This window comes from Equus caballus, chromosome 22 (genome assembly GCF_041296265.1).
Source record: "Equus caballus isolate H_3958 breed thoroughbred chromosome 22, TB-T2T, whole genome shotgun sequence".
Classification (NCBI taxonomy): domain Eukaryota; kingdom Metazoa; phylum Chordata; class Mammalia; order Perissodactyla; family Equidae; genus Equus; species Equus caballus.
Genome location: NC_091705.1, coordinates 8,211,856 through 8,233,093, shown reverse-complemented (window position 1 = coordinate 8,233,093; position 21,238 = coordinate 8,211,856). Strand labels below are relative to the sequence as shown.

Genomic DNA, 21,238 nt, shown 5'->3' with positions numbered 1-21,238 from the left:
CCCATGCACCCCTATGTTCATCACAGCATTATTCACAATAGCCAAGTCATGGAACCAACCTAAGTGCCAAGCAACTGATGATTGGATAAAGAAGATATGGTGTATATATATACAATGGAATACTACTCAGCCATAAAAAAGGACAAAGTCATCCCATTCACAACAACATGGATAGACCTTGAGGGTATTATGTTGAGTGAAATAAGCCAGACAGAGAAAGACAAACTCTATATGACTCCACTCATAGGTGGTAGTTAACATATAGACAAAGAGAACTGATCGGTGGTTGCCAGGGGAAAGGGGGGGTGGGGGGAGGGTACTAGGGGGTGAAGTGGTGTACCTACAACAAGACTAATAATGATGTACAACTGTAATTTCACAAGGTTGTTAACTATCATAATCTTAATTTAAAAAAAAGGCAAACAGAAAAAAAAAATATTCCATTTGTCTGAATACCCTTCTCTTCCTCCAGAAATTTCATGAAACATTCCCCAGGTATGCCTCAGACAGAAATAATCTCTCCTTTGGGTTCCAATGGCACCTTGACCATCACTCTGTTAATAGCACATTGTACTCTAACAATAAAAACAGTAGCTAACACTTATGAGTGCTCACTGTGTGCAAGGCATTATTCCAAGCACTTTCCATGCATTATCTCACTTAATTCCCACAATAACAAGAAAGGGAGACACTCCCATTTTATAAGTGAGTAAACTGAGGACCAGAAGGGTTAAATATCTTGCCAAAAGTCATAGAGCTATTAAGTGGAAGAGCCAGAATTTAAACCAAGGCAGTCTGATTCCAAAACTCATACTTTTAAGCCACTCCATCACAGAGTACCCTTAATCCTGCTGTGTGAAAATCCGCCTTCCCTGGTGGGCTGTGAGATATTTGCAGGCTGAGACCATGTTATATATTTCTATGTCTCTCCAGCACCCAACACAGTGCCTGGCTTGTGACAAACAATAGAAAAATGCACAGAAGGCACAAACAAGCAATTCAAAGAGAAGAAATTAAAATGTCCAATAAACACACAAAAATATAGTCAAACTTTGAAAATAATTAAAGAAATCCAAGTAAGATGGTATATGTTGTCTATTAAATGGGCAAATATTAAAGTATCAATCAATAAATGTCAATCCAGTGTTGTAGAAAGTAGGGGAAAGTGGATATTTTTATTCTTACTCACTTTTTGGTCGTCCTTATACAACTTTATAGGGAAACTTTTTGGGAATATTTATCAAAATGCTAATGTTCGTAATATATAACTGAGTGATTGAATTTCTAGGATAAATTTGCATAGTGACGTTTATAGGGCTGTTCATCATAAAAAATTTTTAAATAACTGTTTTATTGAGATATAACTAACAAATTATAAAATTTTCCCTTTCAAAATGTACAATTCAGTGAATTTTAATATGTCCAAAAAGTTGTGTAATCGTTACCGTGATCTAGTTTTAGAGCGTTTCTATCACCCCAAAAAGAAACTGTACCATTACCACTCCCCATTTCTGCCTCCTCCCAGACCCTTGCAACCACTAATCAACTTTCTGGATTTGTCTGTTGTGGACATTTCATACGAAGGAAGTGATACAATATGTGGCCTTTTTTGTCTGGTTCCTTTCATTCAGCATCAATTTTTCAAGGTTCATCCACGTTGTAGCATGTATCAATACCTCATTCCTTTTTATTTCCGAATAATATTCCATTGTATGTACATACCACATTTTTTTTAACCATTCATCAGTTGATGGAAGTTTGGGTTGTTTCTAGTTTTTGTCTATCATGAATAATCCTGCTAAGAACATTTGTGGACAAGTTTTTGTGTAGACATATGTTTTCATTTCTCTTGGATGTATACCTATGATTGGAATTGCCGGGTCATATAGAAAATCTGTGTTTAACATTTTGAGTAACTGCCAAAGTGTTTTCCTAAGTGGCTGTGCTGTTTTACTATCCCACAAGCAACGTACAAGGGTTCAAATTCTTCCACACATCCCTGCCAACACTTGCTGGTCTCTGTGTTTTGTTTTTATTTACTAGCGCATGTGAAGTGATATGTCATTGTGGTTTTGATTTGTTTTTCCCTAATGATTAATGATGTTGAACATCTTTTCATGTGCTTGTTGGCCATTTGTACATCTTCTTTGGAGAAATAGCTATTCATATCTTGCCCATTTTTTAGTTGGGTTATTTGACTTTATTTTTGCATTGTTCTTCATATATTCTGGCGTGAGTCCTTATCAGAGACACGCCTTGAAAATATTTTACCCCATTCTGTGGGTTGTCTTTTCATTTTCTTGATGATTTCCTTTGAAGTACAAACATTCTCAATTTTAATGAAGTTCGATTTTCATATTTTTCTTCTTTTGTCTTTTGGCTTTTTGGTGTCCTATCTAGAAAATCATTGCCTAATTTAAAGTTATGAATACTTACTCCTATGTTTTATTCTAACATTTGTATAGTTTTGCCTCTTACGTTTAGGACTACGAATCATTTTGAGTTAAATTTTGCAGTTAGCACGAGAAAGGGATCCAAATTCATTCTTTTCATGTAGATATCCAGTTTTCCAAGCATGATTTGTTGAAAAGATCATTCTTTCCCATTGAATTTTCATAGTACCCATGTTAAAATCAATTAACTATAAATCAATTATTATGAAAAATTTTTGGACTGTCAATTTTTTTCATTGAACTATATGTTTCTCCTTATTCCAATACCAGATTCTGTATTACTGCAGCTTTTTAGTAAGTTTTGAAGTTGGGAAGTGTGAGTTCTCCAACTTTGTTCTTCTTTTTTAAGATGGTTTTGGCTATTCTGGGTCCTTTGCATTTCCGTATAAATTTTAGGATCAACAAAAATGAGGGGTATCGCCATCATAGAAATCTGTGAACATGGGATATCTTTCCATTTATTTAGATCTTTAATTTCTTTCAATGATGTTTTGTACTTTTCACTGTGCGAGTCTTATACTCTTTTTGTTAAATTTATTCTCAAATATTTTGTTTATTTGATGCTATTGTAAACAGAATTGTTTTAATAATTCTACTTCTGAATCGGTCACTGCTAGCATACAGAAATATAATTGATTTTTCTATGTTAATCTTATATCCTACAACCATGCTGAACCCATTTGTTAATTCTAATCGTTTTTTGTGAATTTCTCAGGAATTTCTATGTACAAGATGATGTCATCTGCAAATAGAGAGTTTTTTCTTCCTTTCCAATCTGGATGACTTTATTTCTTTTTCTTGCCTAATTGTCCTGGCTACCACCAGTACACAGTTGAACATAAGTGGCAAGAGCAGACAACCTTGTCCTGCTCTTATCTTAAGGAGAAGGCATTCAGCCTTTCACCATTAAATATGATGTTAGCTGTGTGTTTCCATAGATACACTTGCTAGATTGAGGAAATTCCCTTCCATTCTAAGTTTTTTGAATGTTTTAACATAAAAGGGTGTTGGATTTCATCTAGTGATCATTTCAATAAAAGTTTTTTTGAAAAAAGTATTGAGATGATCATGTGATTTTTGTCCTTTATTCTATTGATATAGTTATTACATTAACGGATTTTCAGCTGTTAAAACAACCTTGCATCCCTAGGATAACCCCACCTGATCATAGTATATAATCCTTTTTAAATGTTACTGGATTCAGTTTGTTAGTATTTTGATAAGGATTTGGAGGCTAATATTTTTAAGGGATAATGGTCTGTAGTTTTCTTTTTTAGGATATCTTTGTCTGTTCTCATATCAGGGTAATATTAGCCTCAATGAATGAGTTGGGAAGTGTTTCTTCATCCTCCATTTTTTGGAAGAGTTTCTGAAGGATTGGTATAAATTCTGTAAACACTTGGTAGAATTCACTAGTGCTTATTTGGGCCTGCACTTTATTTTGTGGAAAGTTTTTAAATTACTGATTCAATCTTTTTACCTATTATAGGTCTATTCAAATGTTCTATTACTTCTGAATAAATTTTGGAAATTTATGTCTTCTAGAAATTTGTCTGGTTCACCAAGGTTATTTAATTTACTGGCATACAGTGATTCATAGTAGTCCCTAAAATCTTTTTTATTTCTGTAGGTTGGTAGTAGTGTCTCCACTTTCATTACTGATTTTATTCATTTGAGTCTCCTCTTTTTTTTTTTTTTGGCCTGGTTTTTAGAGTTTTGTCAATTTTGTTGAAGTTTTCAAAGAATAACTTTGGTTTCGTTCATTTTCTCTATTGTTTTCCTATTTTATTTGTTCCCACTTGAATCTTCTAATTTTTCTAATTTCCTTCCTGCTGCCTGCTTTAGATTTAATTTGCTCTTCTTTTTCTAGTTTCATAAGGTGTAAAGTTTGGTTATTGATTTGAGATCTTTCTTCTTTTATAATGGACGTTTACAACTACGAATTTCCCTCTAAGCACTGTTTTACCTGCATCCCATAAGTTTTCAGATTCTGTGTTTTTGTTTTCCTTCATCTCAAAGTAATTTCTAGTATTCATTGTGATTACTTCTTTGACTCCTTGATTATTTAGAAGTGTGTCATTTATTTCTACATATTTCTGAATTTCCCAATTTTTCATCTGTTATTAATTTCTAATGTAATAGCCTAACATATGGTCTATCTTGGAAAATGTTCCACATGTACTTGAGAAGAATATGTATTCTACTATAATTGGCTTAAACATTCTATAGACGACTGTTAGTTGTTTGTAGTTTTGCTTGAGTCTTCAATTTACTTTTTAACCTTCTTACCTGTTCTATCCATTATTGAAAATGAGCTATTAAAGTTTCTAACTATTATTGATGAATTGTCTGTTCCCCCCTTTGATTCTGTTGGTTTTTATTTCATATATTTGGGGGCTTTGTTGTTAGGTGCACATATATTTATAATTCTTTGTCTTTTTGATGTATTAACCTTTTTATCACCATAAAATGTCACTGTTTGTCTGTAGTAACAATTTTTGTCTTAAAATCAATTTTATCTCTTATATGTATAGTCAGTCCTCCTTTCTTTCGGTTACTGTTTGTACAGTATATCTTTCCACATTTCTTTACTTTCAACCTATTTGTGTATTTGAATCTAAAGTGTGCCTCTTTTAGATAGCATATAGTTGAATCATGGGATTGGGGATTTTTTCATCCCCTCTATATATCTCTGTCTTTTGGAGTTTTCAATCCAGTTACATTTAATGTAATACTTATGAGATAATATTTACACTTGCTATTTTGTCATGTGTTTTCTACATGTCTTATAAAATTTTTGTTCCTTTATTCCTCCATAATGGCCTTTTTTTGTTAAATATTTTTTAGTGTACCATTTTAATTACCCTGTTTATTCTATTATATTGTTTTTAGTTATTTTCTTAGTGGTTGCTCTGGGGATTGCAATGAACATTTTAAACAATCTAGTTCAGATTAATACCAACTTAATTTCAAAAGTATACAAAAACTTTGCTACAATATAGCTATGTTCCTTCCCTCTCTTTTGTGCTATTATTGTTCTACAAATTACATATTTTTATATAAATCCATAAACATAGTTTTATAATTATTACTTTATGCAGTTTTTTCTTAAATCAAATTGGAGGGAAAAGTTCTTAAAAACAGAATACATTTACACTGTCTTTTATATTTTCTATGCATTTGCTTTTACTGATGTTATTTATTTCTTAACGTGGATTCACATTGGTGTCTAGGGTCCTTTCATTTTACCCTAAAGAACTGCTGTTAGTACGTCCTGTAGGACAGATCTGCTAGTGATGAATTCTTTCGGGGTTTTGTTTACCCATGAATGTACTAATTTCTTCTTCACTTTTGAAGGATAGCTTTGCCAAATGTAGATTTCTTGGTTGACAGTCATTTTCTTTCAGTACTTTGAATATACCAACCTACTACCTTCTGACCTGCACAGCTTCTGATAAAAAGTCAGCTGTTAATCTTATTGCACCTTTTCTATTTTTTCTCTTTCCATGCTGCTTTCAAGATTCTCTCATATCTTTGACTTTTGACAATTTGACTAAGTCATTTCTAGGTGTGGATCTCTTTGAGTTTTTCCTACTTTGAATTCTTGGCTGTGTATATTAATGCTTTTCATGAAATTAGGAAAGTTTTTTGCCATTATTTCTTTAATGTTCTTTCTGTTCCTTTTACTTATTCCTCTCCTTCTGAGCCCCCCATTATGTGTATGTTAGTGTTCTTGATAGTGTCCCACAAGTCTCTGAGGCTCTGTTCATTTTTCTTCATTCTTTTTCTTTTTTTCCCCCAAACAATAATCTCACTTGACCTATATTTATGTCTGATGATTCTTCCTTTGCCATCTCAATTCTGTTATTGAGATCCTCTAGTGAAAAAAAAAACTTCAGTTATTGTACTTTTCAGCTCTAGAATTTCTATCTGGTTCTTTTTTGTATAACATTTATCTCTTTATTGATAATCTCTATTTGGTGAGACATTATTCTCATACTTTGCTTTAATTCTTTAGACATGGTGTCTTTTAGTTCTTTAGATATACTTACGATAGCCAATTTAAAGTCTTTGTCTAGTAAGTCCAATAACAGAAACAGGCTTTCTCAGAAACAGTTTTTATTGACTGCTTTTTTCCCCCTGTGTATGGGCCATATGTTCCTGTTTCTTTGTGTATCTTATAATTTTTTTTCATGAAAACTAGGCATTTTAAATAATATAATGTGGCAACTCTGGAAATTTGAATCACTCTCTCAGCAGTTTTTTTGTTGTTGTCGTTTCTGAGTTTTATTGCTGTTTGTTTGTTTAGGGACTTTCCTGGACTAAGTCTGTAAAGTCTATAATTCCTATTGTGTGCCACTGAATCTGCTTTGTTAGCTTAGTGGTCAGCTAACGACTGGACAGAGATTTCCTTAAAGACCTTGAATCAATAAGGGGTTTTTTTTTGATTCTTTGCCAAGGACTCTGTGTATATTGGGGCATGCCTTCAGTGCTCAGGCAGGCTGTTACAACTCTGCCTTGACTTTCACTTCCTGTTTTTATAGAGCATCAAGGTCAATCAGAAGTGAGCATTTAGAGCCTTCTTATATATTTTCTGGTTATGTGCACAGCTCTGCACATGTGTGTGGCCTTCTAAGTCTCTAGAAATATATTGGAGGTTTGCAAAGTCCTCTATGGACATCTCATTTCCTAGATGTTTCTTTTAAGTTTTCTGGGTGGCCTTTTGTTTGCCTCAATTTGTATTGCTGTCTCAGGAAGCTGCAATGTTAAATTGCCATAAAATATTTTTGACAAACTGCAGGGATGTGGCCTTTCCCACTGAGCAAACTCTGGGCCAGAGCAAGTAACAACAATGTGTATGAACGGGACTTCTCTCGATAGCTTCTACACAGTTATCTGGGAATGGGGCTTTTTGAATAGCTCCAAACCAAGTCTGCACCCTCCAGTGGCTGCTGTTTTTCACAGCTACTGAGATTGTGAGGCAGAGCTGAGGAGAAGAGGGTGGGAATAGGGCAAGTTAAAACACCGCAAAGCTTGTCATATTACTGAAATTCAACTGTTTTCTTGAATGAATTCTCTTCAGGTTGCTGCAGGCTTTTCGTTAATTTCCAGACTCCTGAAAAAGTTGATTTGGCAATTTTCTTCAGTGTTCTAGTTGCTTTTACATAAGAGTGGACTTTTGGAGGTTCTTACTCCCTCATTATCAGACTCCCCCCACCTGCAACACATAGCATTACTTTTAAATGGAAAAAATATATAAAGGTTAAATAAATTATGATATATCTCATATAATAGAATACTATACAGCTGTTTAAAAGAAGGAAGTAGAAAATAGAAGTTTGTGATAGTAGATGAGTGATAAGTGAAGAATCATTTTGCACAATATGTTGTGTGTGTGTGTGTGTGTGTGTGTGTGAAAGCAAAGAGGAAGATCTAAAATTAATTCATGTTACTATTAAGGAAATGGTAGTTTGCCCTTGGGAGTGAGTGGACCTGGAGCAGAAAAAGATAACCTTCTAAATCTGATACTGCCCCCCAAATAATTTGAATAATTTTTTACTTTATTTTTTGTATTTTACTCTGTTTCCCAGATTTTCTATATATTCATTTTATTTAATATTCATTATATTTAATAGTAATAAATGTTACTTAAGAAATATTTGGGCGTACATTTAGGCCAAATATTTCACCTAAAAATCCCAGCTTGGCCCCACTTACGTTGGTAAAGCCTTACTTTCAAAGCATTCACATCCCCTTCCCTTTTCTCCCAAACCCTGGGTGGTAACCTACATACCTAAAAGTTTTAATAGGAAATACTTTGATTAATGGAACATTACTTGGTTCATGGAGCTTTTTGAGAATCTGATGAAAATCATGTCTCATCTCTCCAGAAAAAAGCACATATATACATGATTTTGCTTATAATTTTCAAGGATTAAATTAAATTCACTGATCAGATTAAGAACTGCAGACATCATGTATTTATAAATATGAAGATGTGAAGAAAAGGCACAGATCTGGGAACTTTGAGTTTCTGTTTTTCTACAGAAGAAAAGGAAAGAGCCCCAGAGGGGAAGTGACTTGTCCAAGGTTAAATGATAACAGACACGAGCCACATTCAGGTGTCTACACACCCAAGTCAAGGCTTTTCCCATCAAGTTACTACTTGAATCATGAGACAAGTGACAGTTATCTTTATGTTCTCCCAGATTCTTATAGGCCCTGAGCTCTAGACAAACTCTCAATATTTTGACTTCTCCAACTAGCTCTGACACATACTCAAATCCAAGGATCTTTAGGATAGGGAAATAGAGGGAAACCTGGCCCATCATCCAACAGGTACTTATTATATTTAGATGGTTTCACTGTGCCCAACATGATGAGAGGCCCCAAGGGGTCACAGAGAAAGTCCAAGATATAGGACAGACAATCCAGCTGTGAAGACAGGACTAGGTCATGACACAATTCTGGAGCAACTAGATGTGGAGTGTAAACATCAAGAGAAGAGACTGGATAAGTTGGTGTGGGTATGAACATAAAGGGAAGGCTTTGTGGAGGAGAAGAGGAGGTGAAAAGATGTGCAGAAACTTAATAAACGGAGGAAAGAATAGGAGATATTGGGGAGAGAGGTGAATAGGCACTACGTAAGAAAAAGCAGAGAAAAAGGAAGGAGCACAGTGATGAAGAAACAGAGGGCCAAGACGGATAGTAAGTTGCCAGTGGTCTTCCACACACATCCCAAGCCATGGAGCCCCAGCATGCAGCCCCAGCTTGGGTGTCCTGTCCTGGGGCCACTCTCAAAAACTAACCATGCCTTGCATCTGTTTGACTCTCCACAGCTCCCCTTCACTGAAGGCCTGTACCACTTTTACCACAATGGCCTTGCCAAGGCCAAGAGAAGACGCAGCCTGCACCACAAGCAGCAGCTGGAGAGAGACCCCAGGGTGAGTTTCCCTATAAATCTGTCTTCTAACCTGTGTTGCCACAACTGAGCCCACTCAAGTTACTGCAGTAGGCAAAAGGGATTCGGGGCAGAGTGGCACTGGGGACTCTCCATTCCTCTATCTTGTGCATAATAAATAAACCCTGTATATGCTGGGGGGGGGGGGGGGCAGGGGAGGGATAAACAGGGATACCACCCCTTTCTGGCTGTCTTCTCCTACATTATTGTAAAGACTTCTGGTTGCCTGTGAACATGTTTTGGCCTGTGATGGATGGGAAGACACCAAGCAGGATAATGAGTCATTTTATGGAAGCTTCCTACGGGTGAATCCACATGCTCTGAAGAGGTTGCCCTGCCCCCTATTGTGAATGGGGAAATGAGGGGGCCAGCAAGTGATCAGCTCACAATAGGCAGTGGGCTTCTCAGTATCCATGCATGGTTGCAGCCATGGGACCAAACCAGCCCCTCTTCTCACCTTGTATTTTCTCACATTGATCTAATAAGACTCTGATTTCCCTTATGCAAATCACTAAGAAAGAAATTAATAATCTAGGCAAGTTGTTCTCTGTACATTGAAAGCCGTATAACCTCTTCTCCAGGACTCTTGGGGAAAAGCGGATGTGAGGAGGGTCAGACATTTGAGTTAGGGACTTACATATGAGACTCCTTTTGAGCTGACAGAATCTGGAGACTTATTCTGGTGGGGCTTTTCATGTGAACATTTGACTGGGTTTACTCTGGGTTTTAATTGGGAATGCAGATGAAACATACTCCTCAGCAGATCACCAACTGACAGGCCACAGGCTATTTTCCTTTCAGTTCTCAACCCAGGAGATCCCCCATTCCCTGGGGTGGAAATTCTGCTCTGAGAAGCCACTTTATTTTTGGTTTCACAGTAGGATCCAAGCCAGCCCATGCCAAGCATTCTTAAAGGATCTCCTGTAGAAGCTGGCACCACTACCAAAGGGAGAAGCTCTCTTTTCTGTGCCGTAACAGCCTTGATCCTGGCTGTACCAGTTCAGTGCCTGGGGATGCCCTTGGGAAGCCTGTGGACAGGGATCCTGCCTATGTCATCTGTGGATCCAGGGTGGACACCAGCAAACAAAGACCACTCTGGTGCACTATGACACTGGTTTTCCCTACACTTTATCCTTGGCCCATAATGTTACTCTTTATGGCCAATTGTTTTCCTTTTATTTACATATTTACTTAAAAGTCCCATTGGGTTCTCCTCTTCTATCATTAAAGATGTTGCTTCAAGATCACTTAGAGAGAAACGCATAAAAGAAACTGGGGCAGAAGAAAGAGATGCTTACAAGGCTTGGGTTGAGAAAGAGAACTGAGGAACAGAAACTAAGAAGCCATTGTTTAGTTCAGGGAGACTCCTTGGGATCATTAGGCTAAGTTTTTCGTATTCTTGCACTTACTTGAAATGATCTTTGAAATGCTGATTCTTGAAATGTGGAGTGTTGTTTCCAAAAGAGAAGAAAATAAGATGGGTTGGGTAATAAGAAAGGCGATCATGCACTGGTGATTCCAACCATTTGTCTTTCTCCTCAAAATATTATCTATTTTAACCAAAAGGAGCCTCCATTTCCCCTTCATTGCCCATTAGTATAAGGGTCCTGGTGGCCATCTGCCTCTGCCTGGAGGTGCTGACCATCTGCCCTGCCCATGCAGACCAACAGCGGAGAGCAGGGAACCTGGAGATCATGTATCTCCCATACCTTTCCTCTGTCTTCTCATCAAGGTTAACGCCAGGGCTGTTGTCAATAATAAAGTCATTCCAGGAAAAGAAATAAAGCACAAAATCTCACAATTCTTTGCAAATAGAAAAAAAACTATTAGTGATGACTACTTTGTTCTAAAATACTAGATTAAGACCTGAGTCTTTCCTGCACCTTATCCCATTTTGGCATTGGCTGATAGCAAAACATGGAGGCGACTATTCTCGAACAAAAAGCATTGACTATGAATAGTGCAAGAATAGCAATATGACTTTTCTGCCCTGGGCATTTACAGACCTTAAACAAAATGCAAATATGTCGAGCATCAGGATACCTCAATTTTGGGGTTCCCAAGCACAGTCAAACAGGTTGCAAAAAGAAAAGTAAATAGAAGTATGGAGAGGATAGAGGCAGGACCGGGTAACTGGAAAGAATCATTGGTCCAGATTTTATCTCTTACATACATGTCGCAAGTTACGTTCTATAACCCAAGATCTTAAGAGTAAGTTGTTCTATCATTCTGTGAAACATATTGTCTCCTAGACATAGCAACTTAGCCATGCTTCCAGCCCCAGTTTCCTTCTTCCTCCTGCCTCTCCATTGCTTCCTGGCCTCTCTCACTCGCTGTCCTCTGGCTTGTGAAAGAGAACGCAGAGCCAAAGGAACTATGCACATGGGAGCAGGAGGGTTTGAGCTACTGCAGGTTCTCAGGGCTGCCTCTACAAGAAAGAAACCACCAAGATCTGTTAAAAACCAGAGAAATAAAGAAGAATAAGCGGACGAAGCTTGCTTTTGGTTTTGTTCTGGCTTCAGAAGAGAAATTTCAAGAATGTTTGTCCCTCATTTCACAACTAATTTTTGTGTTTAAGGAAAACAAGGAAAAGACAAGAAAGGCATCCTATGCACCTTTTGCCTGGCACAATAAAGTGCTCCTCTCAACAGGTTTATATTTATTCATTGATATGCAGGGCAGTAGCTAAGAAAATAGATTCTGATGCAGACTGTTTTAAAGGTATTCTCTTGCCATTCAGTTTTCTCCTGCTACAAAGATTAGCAGAATCTTGAGTAGCATCATTTAGATGCTAAAAAGCAAAAATTGTGTCTTGTTTATTTCTGGATATCTCTGCACGATGCAGTTTTGAGTTCATAGTAAATTCTCAATAAATGCCTGTCAAATTAATGGATGATTAATCATTTTTCCTCAGGGTTTTAATCTATGAAATAGTATTGTTCTTCCCATCTTACATTTTTATCACTATTCTAAAATATGCATCCATTAGGAAACAAAAGTACAGCCTTATCTCTAGTCCCTTTGTTAGATCTTTTCTTAATTATGGGTAAAAGAAACCACTTCATTTCATTACTTCTGAGTCTTCTCACTGAGAATCCCAAGAATAACCAGTTTTTGGAGAAGGGGCAGAGCAAAATGGCGGGGTGAGCTGAGCCGGGATTCTCTCCCCTCCAAAATACAACAAAAGATTGGAAGAACTGAATTTCAGAGAATAAACATAATGCCAGCTCGTTAGAGACCTACAATACCAAGAAGGCGGAGATCATAAACCCCACTTACAGCCTTGGAGGCGCTGGAACAGTAGGAGAGAACATCGCTCCCTCCCCTAGAGTCTGCGATTCGCTGCGGCGCGGGTCGGGAAGAATAACCAGTTTTTAATTTCCAAAGTCACACTGTGTCCCTGATCATATTCACAGTCACAGTACAACCACTGAAGCAAAGACAATGTGTTTGGAAAGTGTGGGCAACTAAAGCAACTTGAAGACATAATAAATAAATCCAAAGCTGGAATGAAATAATAAAACCAAAAATTCCTTCTTTAGCATCGGGGTCAAAAACAATACTCCCTGTCCAAAACCTCTGTGAGATTTGTTAAACTTAGCTAAAAGCAGCATCAACAAATCTTGAAGCCAACCTAATTGTGGTTCACAGTCTACATATTAAGCCCCATAAATTCAACAAGTACTTGAAAAGCTGCTGAGGAATAGATTTAAGACACTTGTTTCACAGTCCTGTCGAATTGTATTTGTGCATCTGACAGAGAGAGTGTCAAAATGAAATGCATTCAAAAACATAAAGACTCCCATCTTTCACTGAGTAACACACACTAGTCAAATGGAAGCCAAATAATTCAACAAGAAGGAACCAGAACTTCATTTGTGGAAAGAAGTTATATTTAATTCAAGAATTACAAACATTTATTTCCTTTTCTAAGCAATTTTACTGGACCATATCCTTTGGAGTCATTTGTAAACCTATTTCAATTTTATAAGTTAGAAATTCTTATCAGTCCACTGAAGACTTTTCTCCATTGCCTCGTCTCAAAGAATGGATGATGTTTCCTTTGTGTTCTATTTATGGGAGCCATATCTTTCTAGCTTCTTCCTTGCCCAATGTATCCACATGTCTAATGACCATAGACAGCAGCCACAAGATCCAGTTAACATCTATTTTTGTCATTTAAGGGTCTCTTCTGAACATATTTGTGCAGTTTTTAAGGTACTCCAAAAACCCACAAAAGTTAGTTTTACTGGATAGTCCTTCAAAAATCCCATAGAACCAAACCACCAGAACAAAAGAGAATTTTTCCTACTCTAAAATTAACTGAACATGACTAGTGTGATTTGTTTGTAAAAATCTATATGAGTGAACCAGGCTTTCTTTGTCCATGGGCCTTTACAATAATTGATATTGTTTTTAAAACTGGATTTATTATCATGGTTGAAACTCAGGTAGTGAATAGAAGCTGGGAACGGCTTGTAATTGCTTCAGGTCCTTTTCGGACATGACACAATAAAGCTTTTAGGTCTAACTCGGAGGGGATAATTTAGCCGTGACTGGTGAACACCTTGTACATAGACTCAGATCATAAAGATTAAGCATAGATGACATGGAAAGTGTGATCTGAAGATGAGACTATTAGAACAATAATATAGCAATTTATTCTCAGTGCACACACAGCTTTCTGAGAAGAATACTGGACCTTCAGCAGTTCAAAGCAGGCAAAAAAATTCATTTACCCTCTTCCTCCACAAATTACATAAAATTTTGTCACAATTGCTAAGCTCTTAGCTTCTAATCATTTTCAAATACCTAACATCAGTCATAGTAATTTTTTATAATAATGACAGGCCACTCATGTATTATGCCTTTCCTTTGATTCATATTAGATAGCTATTTGATTGCTTAGATTAAAAGTTGGGGAAGAGAAGAAAAGGCATTATTATCTTTTGGAAAATCTACTTTCAAATAGAAAAGATCCTGGAGAAAAACGTCTTCCTCCACTTTTTTTCTGGTTTTGACCAGTCCTTCCTCAGTGGGTAATTAATGGAGTTTGAGGTGTCCTCTCCTTAGCATCATGGGGAGCAAAGGAGAGCTTCTCAGCCAGGGGGTGGGTAAAAATAGAAATTAGATAGTTTTAGTGCCTTTTTAAAAGAATTTACACCCAAAGAATAGGTTGCTTTTTATCTTCATACTTAACTCTAAAATGGTGAGATTTGAGGTTTTAAGATACTGCTCTAAGAAACATATAGGAATTCTCCAATTTATCTTCTAAATGTCTCCTTGAAGGAAAAAAAGGGAAACAGATAGATTTAATTATATTTTACTTATTAAAAAACAAGTATGGGGGGCCAGACTCATGGCTGAGTGATTAAGTTTCCACTTGCCATTTCGGCAGCCCAGGTTGGTGGGTTCGGATCCTGAGTGCAGACCTGCTCCACTCATCAGCCATGCTGTGGACGCGTCCCACGTACAAAATAAAGGAAGACTGGCACAGATGTTAGCTCAGGGACAATCTTCCTCAAGCAAAATTAAAAAAAGAGGAAGATTGGCAACAGATCTTAGCTCAGGGTGAATCTTCCACTCCAAACAAACAAACAGGAATGGTAAGTTTATTATAACTATTATAGCGAATACAATAGTATTTTGTATTTCTGCAGAACTTTTATTCCAGAAGCCATTCATGGCCGCCTTTTCTTCACTTTCTCATTTCCTTGTAGCATGAGTTGGACCAACAGGTGTTATTCTATCCTGAAATGGGGGTACAAAGAGGTTGACGTGTGCCTGAGTCACCCATGGCTTTGTGAAGGCCCAGAACAGCAACTCAAGTCCCAACAATGGTGACCATCTTTTGCAACCTAAATTTAGGTCTCCTGGTCAGACAAGAGAGCAACCTGGTTGGAACTGGGATTCTCATGGGGACAGAGCTGTCCATGATGCATGATCATAAGAGCTCAGTGATCCCTGAAGAATACCCTGCAAGTATGGCTTTGGCCACTGGTGGGATTTGAAAATAGAATGAAATTCCTTCAACTCTTGGGGCCTTAGCAGTATAGATTAGCCAGAATTCCTCAGAGAGACTCCTCCCTGGGCTAATGAGCATTCATGGGTGCCTCCGGCATGTCTACTCCAAACAGAGAAAGAAAGTAAACTGATGTTGAAGCTTGTGAAGAACAAGATAGAGAAGGAGAGACAGAAGCACAGGAAAAATTTTAAAATAAAAAAAAATCTGATTGGCGGAATGTAGGTGAGACCACACCCCTCAATAACCCCCCAACAATTTCACCTGGACCCTTCAGTAACCTGGGCCTTTACTATTCTGTAAATAACTTGATTTTCTATCATAAAAAAAGGAACCATATTGCCCACTGCAAAGGGGCGGTTAACTCCAAAAGGAGTGCATAGCAGAGTTAAGCAGACATCATTTCTTTCTCTTTTCCTCTGGTTTTCCCTCCCTGCCCCTCTCCACCTATTTCCCCTCCTCAAGAATCCATAAGCAGCAAACACACACTTTTAGAATGTGCTGTGTGTCTCAGGCTCCAAGAAGAAAGCTGCTTTATAGAAATGAACTACAAATGTGAGTGAATCCACGGACAGTGAAATCCATTAGGAAAGCATTGGGCTCATGCCTCTTTATGCCCAGCCAGCCAGCTAGGGACACTCTGCACACTAGTGAGGAGAAAGCAAAGACACAGCCCTTTACCCATCACGCTCCTGACGTTTTTGCAGGAACGAGACCACCGAGTCAGAAGAGACTAGAGAGTATTGCTCCAAAGACTTCTCTTGCTTTAATTTGAAAACTGTTGTGAGAATAGTAAATGTGTGTTGAATGCTGCTGTTTTAGTGTGGGATCCTGCAAAAAGCAAACCCCAAGACAAAGACTTGGAAGAGGGTCATTTCTTTGGGAGGTTGATCCTAGGAGCACAAGAAAAAGAGTAAAATGTGAAAGAGAAATGAGGCAAGCAAAGAAAGGGGGCCTGCTCAGCAGGTGTCCATCATAGGCATCAGTCCCACGGGGCACTCTCTGCGGGAGTTGTGTAGAATGTGCTTCCGGGTCATCCCACAGGGAACGAGGTTGCTGGATGATTAACCCACTGGCTCTGTCTCTCATTTTTGAGCTCACCTGGGATGTGAAATCCCTGGGACTTCCAGGCTGCCCTGTGCACAGGCTGAGGATGCTGGAGAAAGCCCTCAAGCAGAGAGGCAGAGATGAAGATGCTTGACTTGAGAAGCTGTCAGCAGTAGCAAGTGAACTCAGAGGAGGACTGAGAGAATATGGGGGTGACATCAACAGCTACTGCTACAGCCCTATCCTTCCAACACTGTGCTGAGGACTTAGCAGCAGCATCTGATTAAACCTCACATGTCTCCTATGAATTAAATACTATCAGATTTCCAGTCTACAGGTGAGGAAATGGGAGCTTAAAGAGGCTGGTGACTTACCAAAAGTCCCGTAGTTTGTAACGGGTCTTCACCACTGCACAGTGCCGCTCTGTCACCAACTTGTATTTCATAAATTAATTTTCCCTGCTCCTCCACACAAAGAGAATTATAGAACAGGAAGAGTTCAAAGGAAACAGTGATTCAGGCTTTTGCCTTAAACCTTTAAAATATTTTATTTACCATTGAGACAAAAATAGACCCAGAGAGGGTAAGTGACTTATCTGGGGTCACACAGCCATAATTGATGGAGAGGAAATAATAAAACTCATGACTCCTCGCAATACCAGATCTGATTTAAAGAAAAGGCTAACTGAGGATTGACAGTGCTTATGAATTTGTGATTCTTTAAAAAATTGTTCTCACTAATTAACAATTGGATTCCCTAAATCAAAAATAGCATAGTGAAACAAACGAAGTTACATCATCATTATGTAACTTATGTGAATTTGAAGAACTCAGCTAGAAACAGAAAAGTAAAAAAAGAAGGGGGAAATAACAACAAGGGTGGGCCCTTCTGCTCCCAGTTCTGCCCACCTTGCTTGTCCCTTAGTGGTCGTAAATGACTAGAGCAGCTGAGTGAGCAGTCGCTTCGTTTCCCTCGTGACGCTCACAGTGGAGCATTTCGCCTCCAGGTGAGAGACTCGAGCATTTAAAGATAATGATTTTGATACAAAATATTTCCTAAGAACTAGGCAGCTTCTTCGTCTGCTGTGTGAACAATGCAACAGGACCAGATTCCTTGTGGAAGGGAAATTCCACACATGATGTATTGAGACCAAATATATCCATTTCTAACTTTCCTAAGAAATTTTCGAAGTTCATTTTGACCATGAGTAATTTCCACCTTACCCGCTTCAGAATTCCATCCCTACAGTATGATTCCTCTATGAAAAAGTAAACAAAGATGGTGTCAGCCTGGATTTCCTGGAAACAGACTCCGAGATGGGGAGTTGCATACACAAAAGATGTTTCTAGGAATTTTAGTTGCACACATGGTTAAGAACAGTGCTATCTCACGCTGCTCCCTCCATTTTCAAGCCAGCAACACACATCAGATCCTTCTGGTGCCTCACATCCCTCTGCTTTCTCTTCTGCCTAAGGGCTCGTGTGACATCACTGGGCCCACTCAGCCCAGCATAATCCCCCCCTCTTAAGGTCAGCAGATTAGTGACCTTAATTACATCTGCAAAGTCCCTTTTACCATGTGATGTACCATAACCACGGAAGTAATACCGGGGGCTGAAGACCCTAGTGGTCAAAATTCTTCCCTGAGCCTCGACCTTTCTGGAAGAGTTGGCATGCCTTCTGGGGTCAGCAGCTTTCTCTAGGCAGCCCAGCTTGCCCCCACTGCCCTCCTCCAGGGAGTGCATTTAGCTCAGATGGCAACACGAATCTGTAGGCACACAACCTTGACCACACTTCGAGGCCAACTGGTGAAGCCAAGAGACCCATGTGGAGGAGATTCTGAGTTCGCTTCCCCAGCTGGTGACCAAATTCACTTTCTGGGCTCCTCAGGTGTAAACATTCCTTGCAGTATACGTTTTGAGAGTGACTTAACAGCATTGGGAGAAGGAAAAAGGTGTTGAGGGAGGAAGCACGGGAGAGATGTCTTCAGTAATGCCCCACCCGGTGGGAAAAACTAATCTGGCCCAATCTGCTGGTTTAATATGCCGAAGGGAGGGCTTCCAGGATCTCCTGGGGCGCTGCAGATGTGCCTGGCTTCCCGCCTCCCAGAGCTGCTGCTAGTGCTATAATTAACTATTTGTGGAAACAGGGGAGAATTCTTTACTATGGATTCAGAAAGGCTCAGGGAAATCTGCGAATGAGTAAGCCTGGATTTTTCTAGTTGTTCTGAGCACATTTTTCAATGATTACTACTGTTCACGCTGCCATACTTACTAAAAGGGAAGGAGGAAGACTCTGGGAGGCACCATTCCAGCAAGCCCGGCAATCTTGGGAGAGTTTCAAATTTCTTTGGGAAAATTCTAACAAGCCTAGTGCAGAGAAAAGCAACACAGAGGGAAGAAAGTGATTCTGTGTCATCTTTACAACTCACAAGGTGAAGACTCAAATGGTGAGCTGGCAAACTTTTAGGACTTCCTGGCAAAATCTCAGATGTTTGTAGGACAAATTTGTCCTGATCTGCCTTACCTGGTTCCTTCCCCAACCTTTCCCAAGATGCAAAAGGAAATGTCTTTAAATATCTAAAATGCCTCTATTATGTCCTCTAAGAATGAGCATTTCGTGTATGCTTATTAACCTCCCAATATAACTCCGTTATCTAGTTGCTTGCTAGCAAAGCATTTATTCATTCAACAAGGATTTACTAGTTCAACTACATGCTGAGCACTGTTCTAAGTCCTGGGACACCACAAGGAACCAAACAGACAAAGCCCTCCTCCCATGAAGCTTCTATACTAGTGGGGATGAAGGAGAGAGACAAAAACCAGATGAACAGAGCTGTCACATGATTGATGGTGAATGTATTACGAGAATGAACAGAGCAATGTGTGAGGAAGAGGAAGTGAAATGGGAGGGGTGTTTCCCTTTTATAAAAAGCCTCCGGAGTTGGCTACTCTGGCAAGGTGACATTTAAACATAGACCTGAAGAGATCAGGAAGGTACCTATGTGGCTAAATGCAGAAAGGGCATTCCCAGCAGAGGAATCAGCAAGAGGAAAGGCATGGCGTCCAGGGCACACTTGATGTGTTCTGGGAATAGCAAGAATGCCAGTAAGTCTGGGAAGACATGAGCCGAGGAGAACAGGGAAAGAAATGAGGTCAGAGGAGCAAGGGAGCAAGACCACGGAAGACATTACAGATCAGGGTATGGAACTTGGATTGACTTTGAATGGGACGGGATTTCTCTGCATCAGGATGAATAATAGACTATGTGGTGGGCTCAGGGGGTACTACTGGAAACCAGGGAGATCAGTGCAAGGTGATTGCTACATTCCAGAAGAGAAAGGTTGGTAGCTTAGGCCAGAGTAGAAGTTGGTGGAGGGGGTGAGACAGAAGTCAGATCTGGGGATATATTGTGAAGGTAGATTCTCCAAATGTGCTCATTCATTTGCTGATGGATTAGATAGAGTGGAAGAGAGGAGGCAAAGGTGACTCAGTGTTACTGGCATGAGTTACTACAGCAAGGAGATAGCATTTATGTAGACGGCAAAAACAGAAGGAGAAGCAGGTTGATGGGGAGTGGATAGGAAATCAAGAGTTTTGTTTAGAGCTGTTAATGTGGGAGATTTGCATTGAGCGTCCAGGTGAAGAGGTGAAATAAGCAAGTGAATTTAAAGGTCTAGGATAGAGGTCAGAGCTGAAGACATAATTTGGGAGTCACCCACACATTGATAGCATTCAATGCCATGAGACTCGTTGAGATTATGTAAGAAATGAGCGTAAATAGAGAAGACAAGCTGTGTGGGACTGAGCCATAGGGTACTCTAAAATTTAGAAGTCTGGAAGATGACTGGGGACCAGCAAGGGAGAGAGAAAAGTGACAAACAATGTAGGAAGAGAATCAGAGGTCAAGCAAAGCCTAATATAGTCAATGTGTCCTCCTCACTCATATTTTACCAGAGTAACTTGGCTGTCCCTATAATTATTTCTTACTAGAACCACTTAGAGATATCCAGAAAATATGGCAAAGTGACCAGGAAAAAGCCTCTGTTTGGCATGGTAAGAGGAGAATCTGTGTTAGGCACTTCTTTTTAATTTTAAGGAACTATAAAGCCCATAGGAAAGATCGATTTTGACTGTAAACCCAAAGGAAAGAACGTTAATCTCCAACTAAGAAAAATAAGTATGCAAGCTGTGTTAATTCAATTCTGATCACATTTTCATGGATTTCAGAAAGACAGAGTTCTTCAAATAATTTCCTGTTAAGATTCAGAATCTATCTAGAAAGTAATTTTTCACTCCTTCAACTACTACTCCAAAATGAATTTTATTCAATGCTTAGCTGAAGGAAACTATCAATGTTCCTTAATGATGACATAAACAAATAGTGAAAATAGGTGTTATGTCTATCTAGCTACTAAATTTTCCTAAGATAATGTTTCGTGAGACAAAGCTACGTTTGGAGTTGGATATGCCTCAGAAAGTTTTTCTTTTTAACTCACTTTTTAAAACTCTCTTTAGATATTTGTAAATTGGCTTAGCCATTTTCCCCTTATGATGTCCGCTGACATGTTTGTGATCACATCTCCATCTATAAACAACCTTGCTGTGCTTAAATCCCAGCCAAGGGAATTTTGAAAATGAGTGGCATTGAATTCCTACCATTTCCAGTAGTTTCAAACCCTTGTGGGTTGAGGAGAGGCTATGAGTGAAGCCAGGTCTAGAAATGAGTAAACAGCAGTTAGACAAAGAGATTCATG

General features: G+C 38.7%; 1 protein-coding gene across 1 annotated transcript in view; it reads left to right on the top strand.

Moving 5' to 3' along the window:
* PCSK2 (proprotein convertase subtilisin/kexin type 2) overlaps positions 1-21,238 on the top strand; it is a 262,151-nt gene that overhangs the window by 29,291 nt on the left and 211,622 nt on the right. Inside the window, exon 2 of the mRNA XM_001491591.7 lies at positions 9,293-9,397. Coding sequence (XP_001491641.2) covers positions 9,293-9,397 — 105 coding nt within the window. The remainder of the gene's footprint in view (positions 1-9,292; positions 9,398-21,238) is intronic.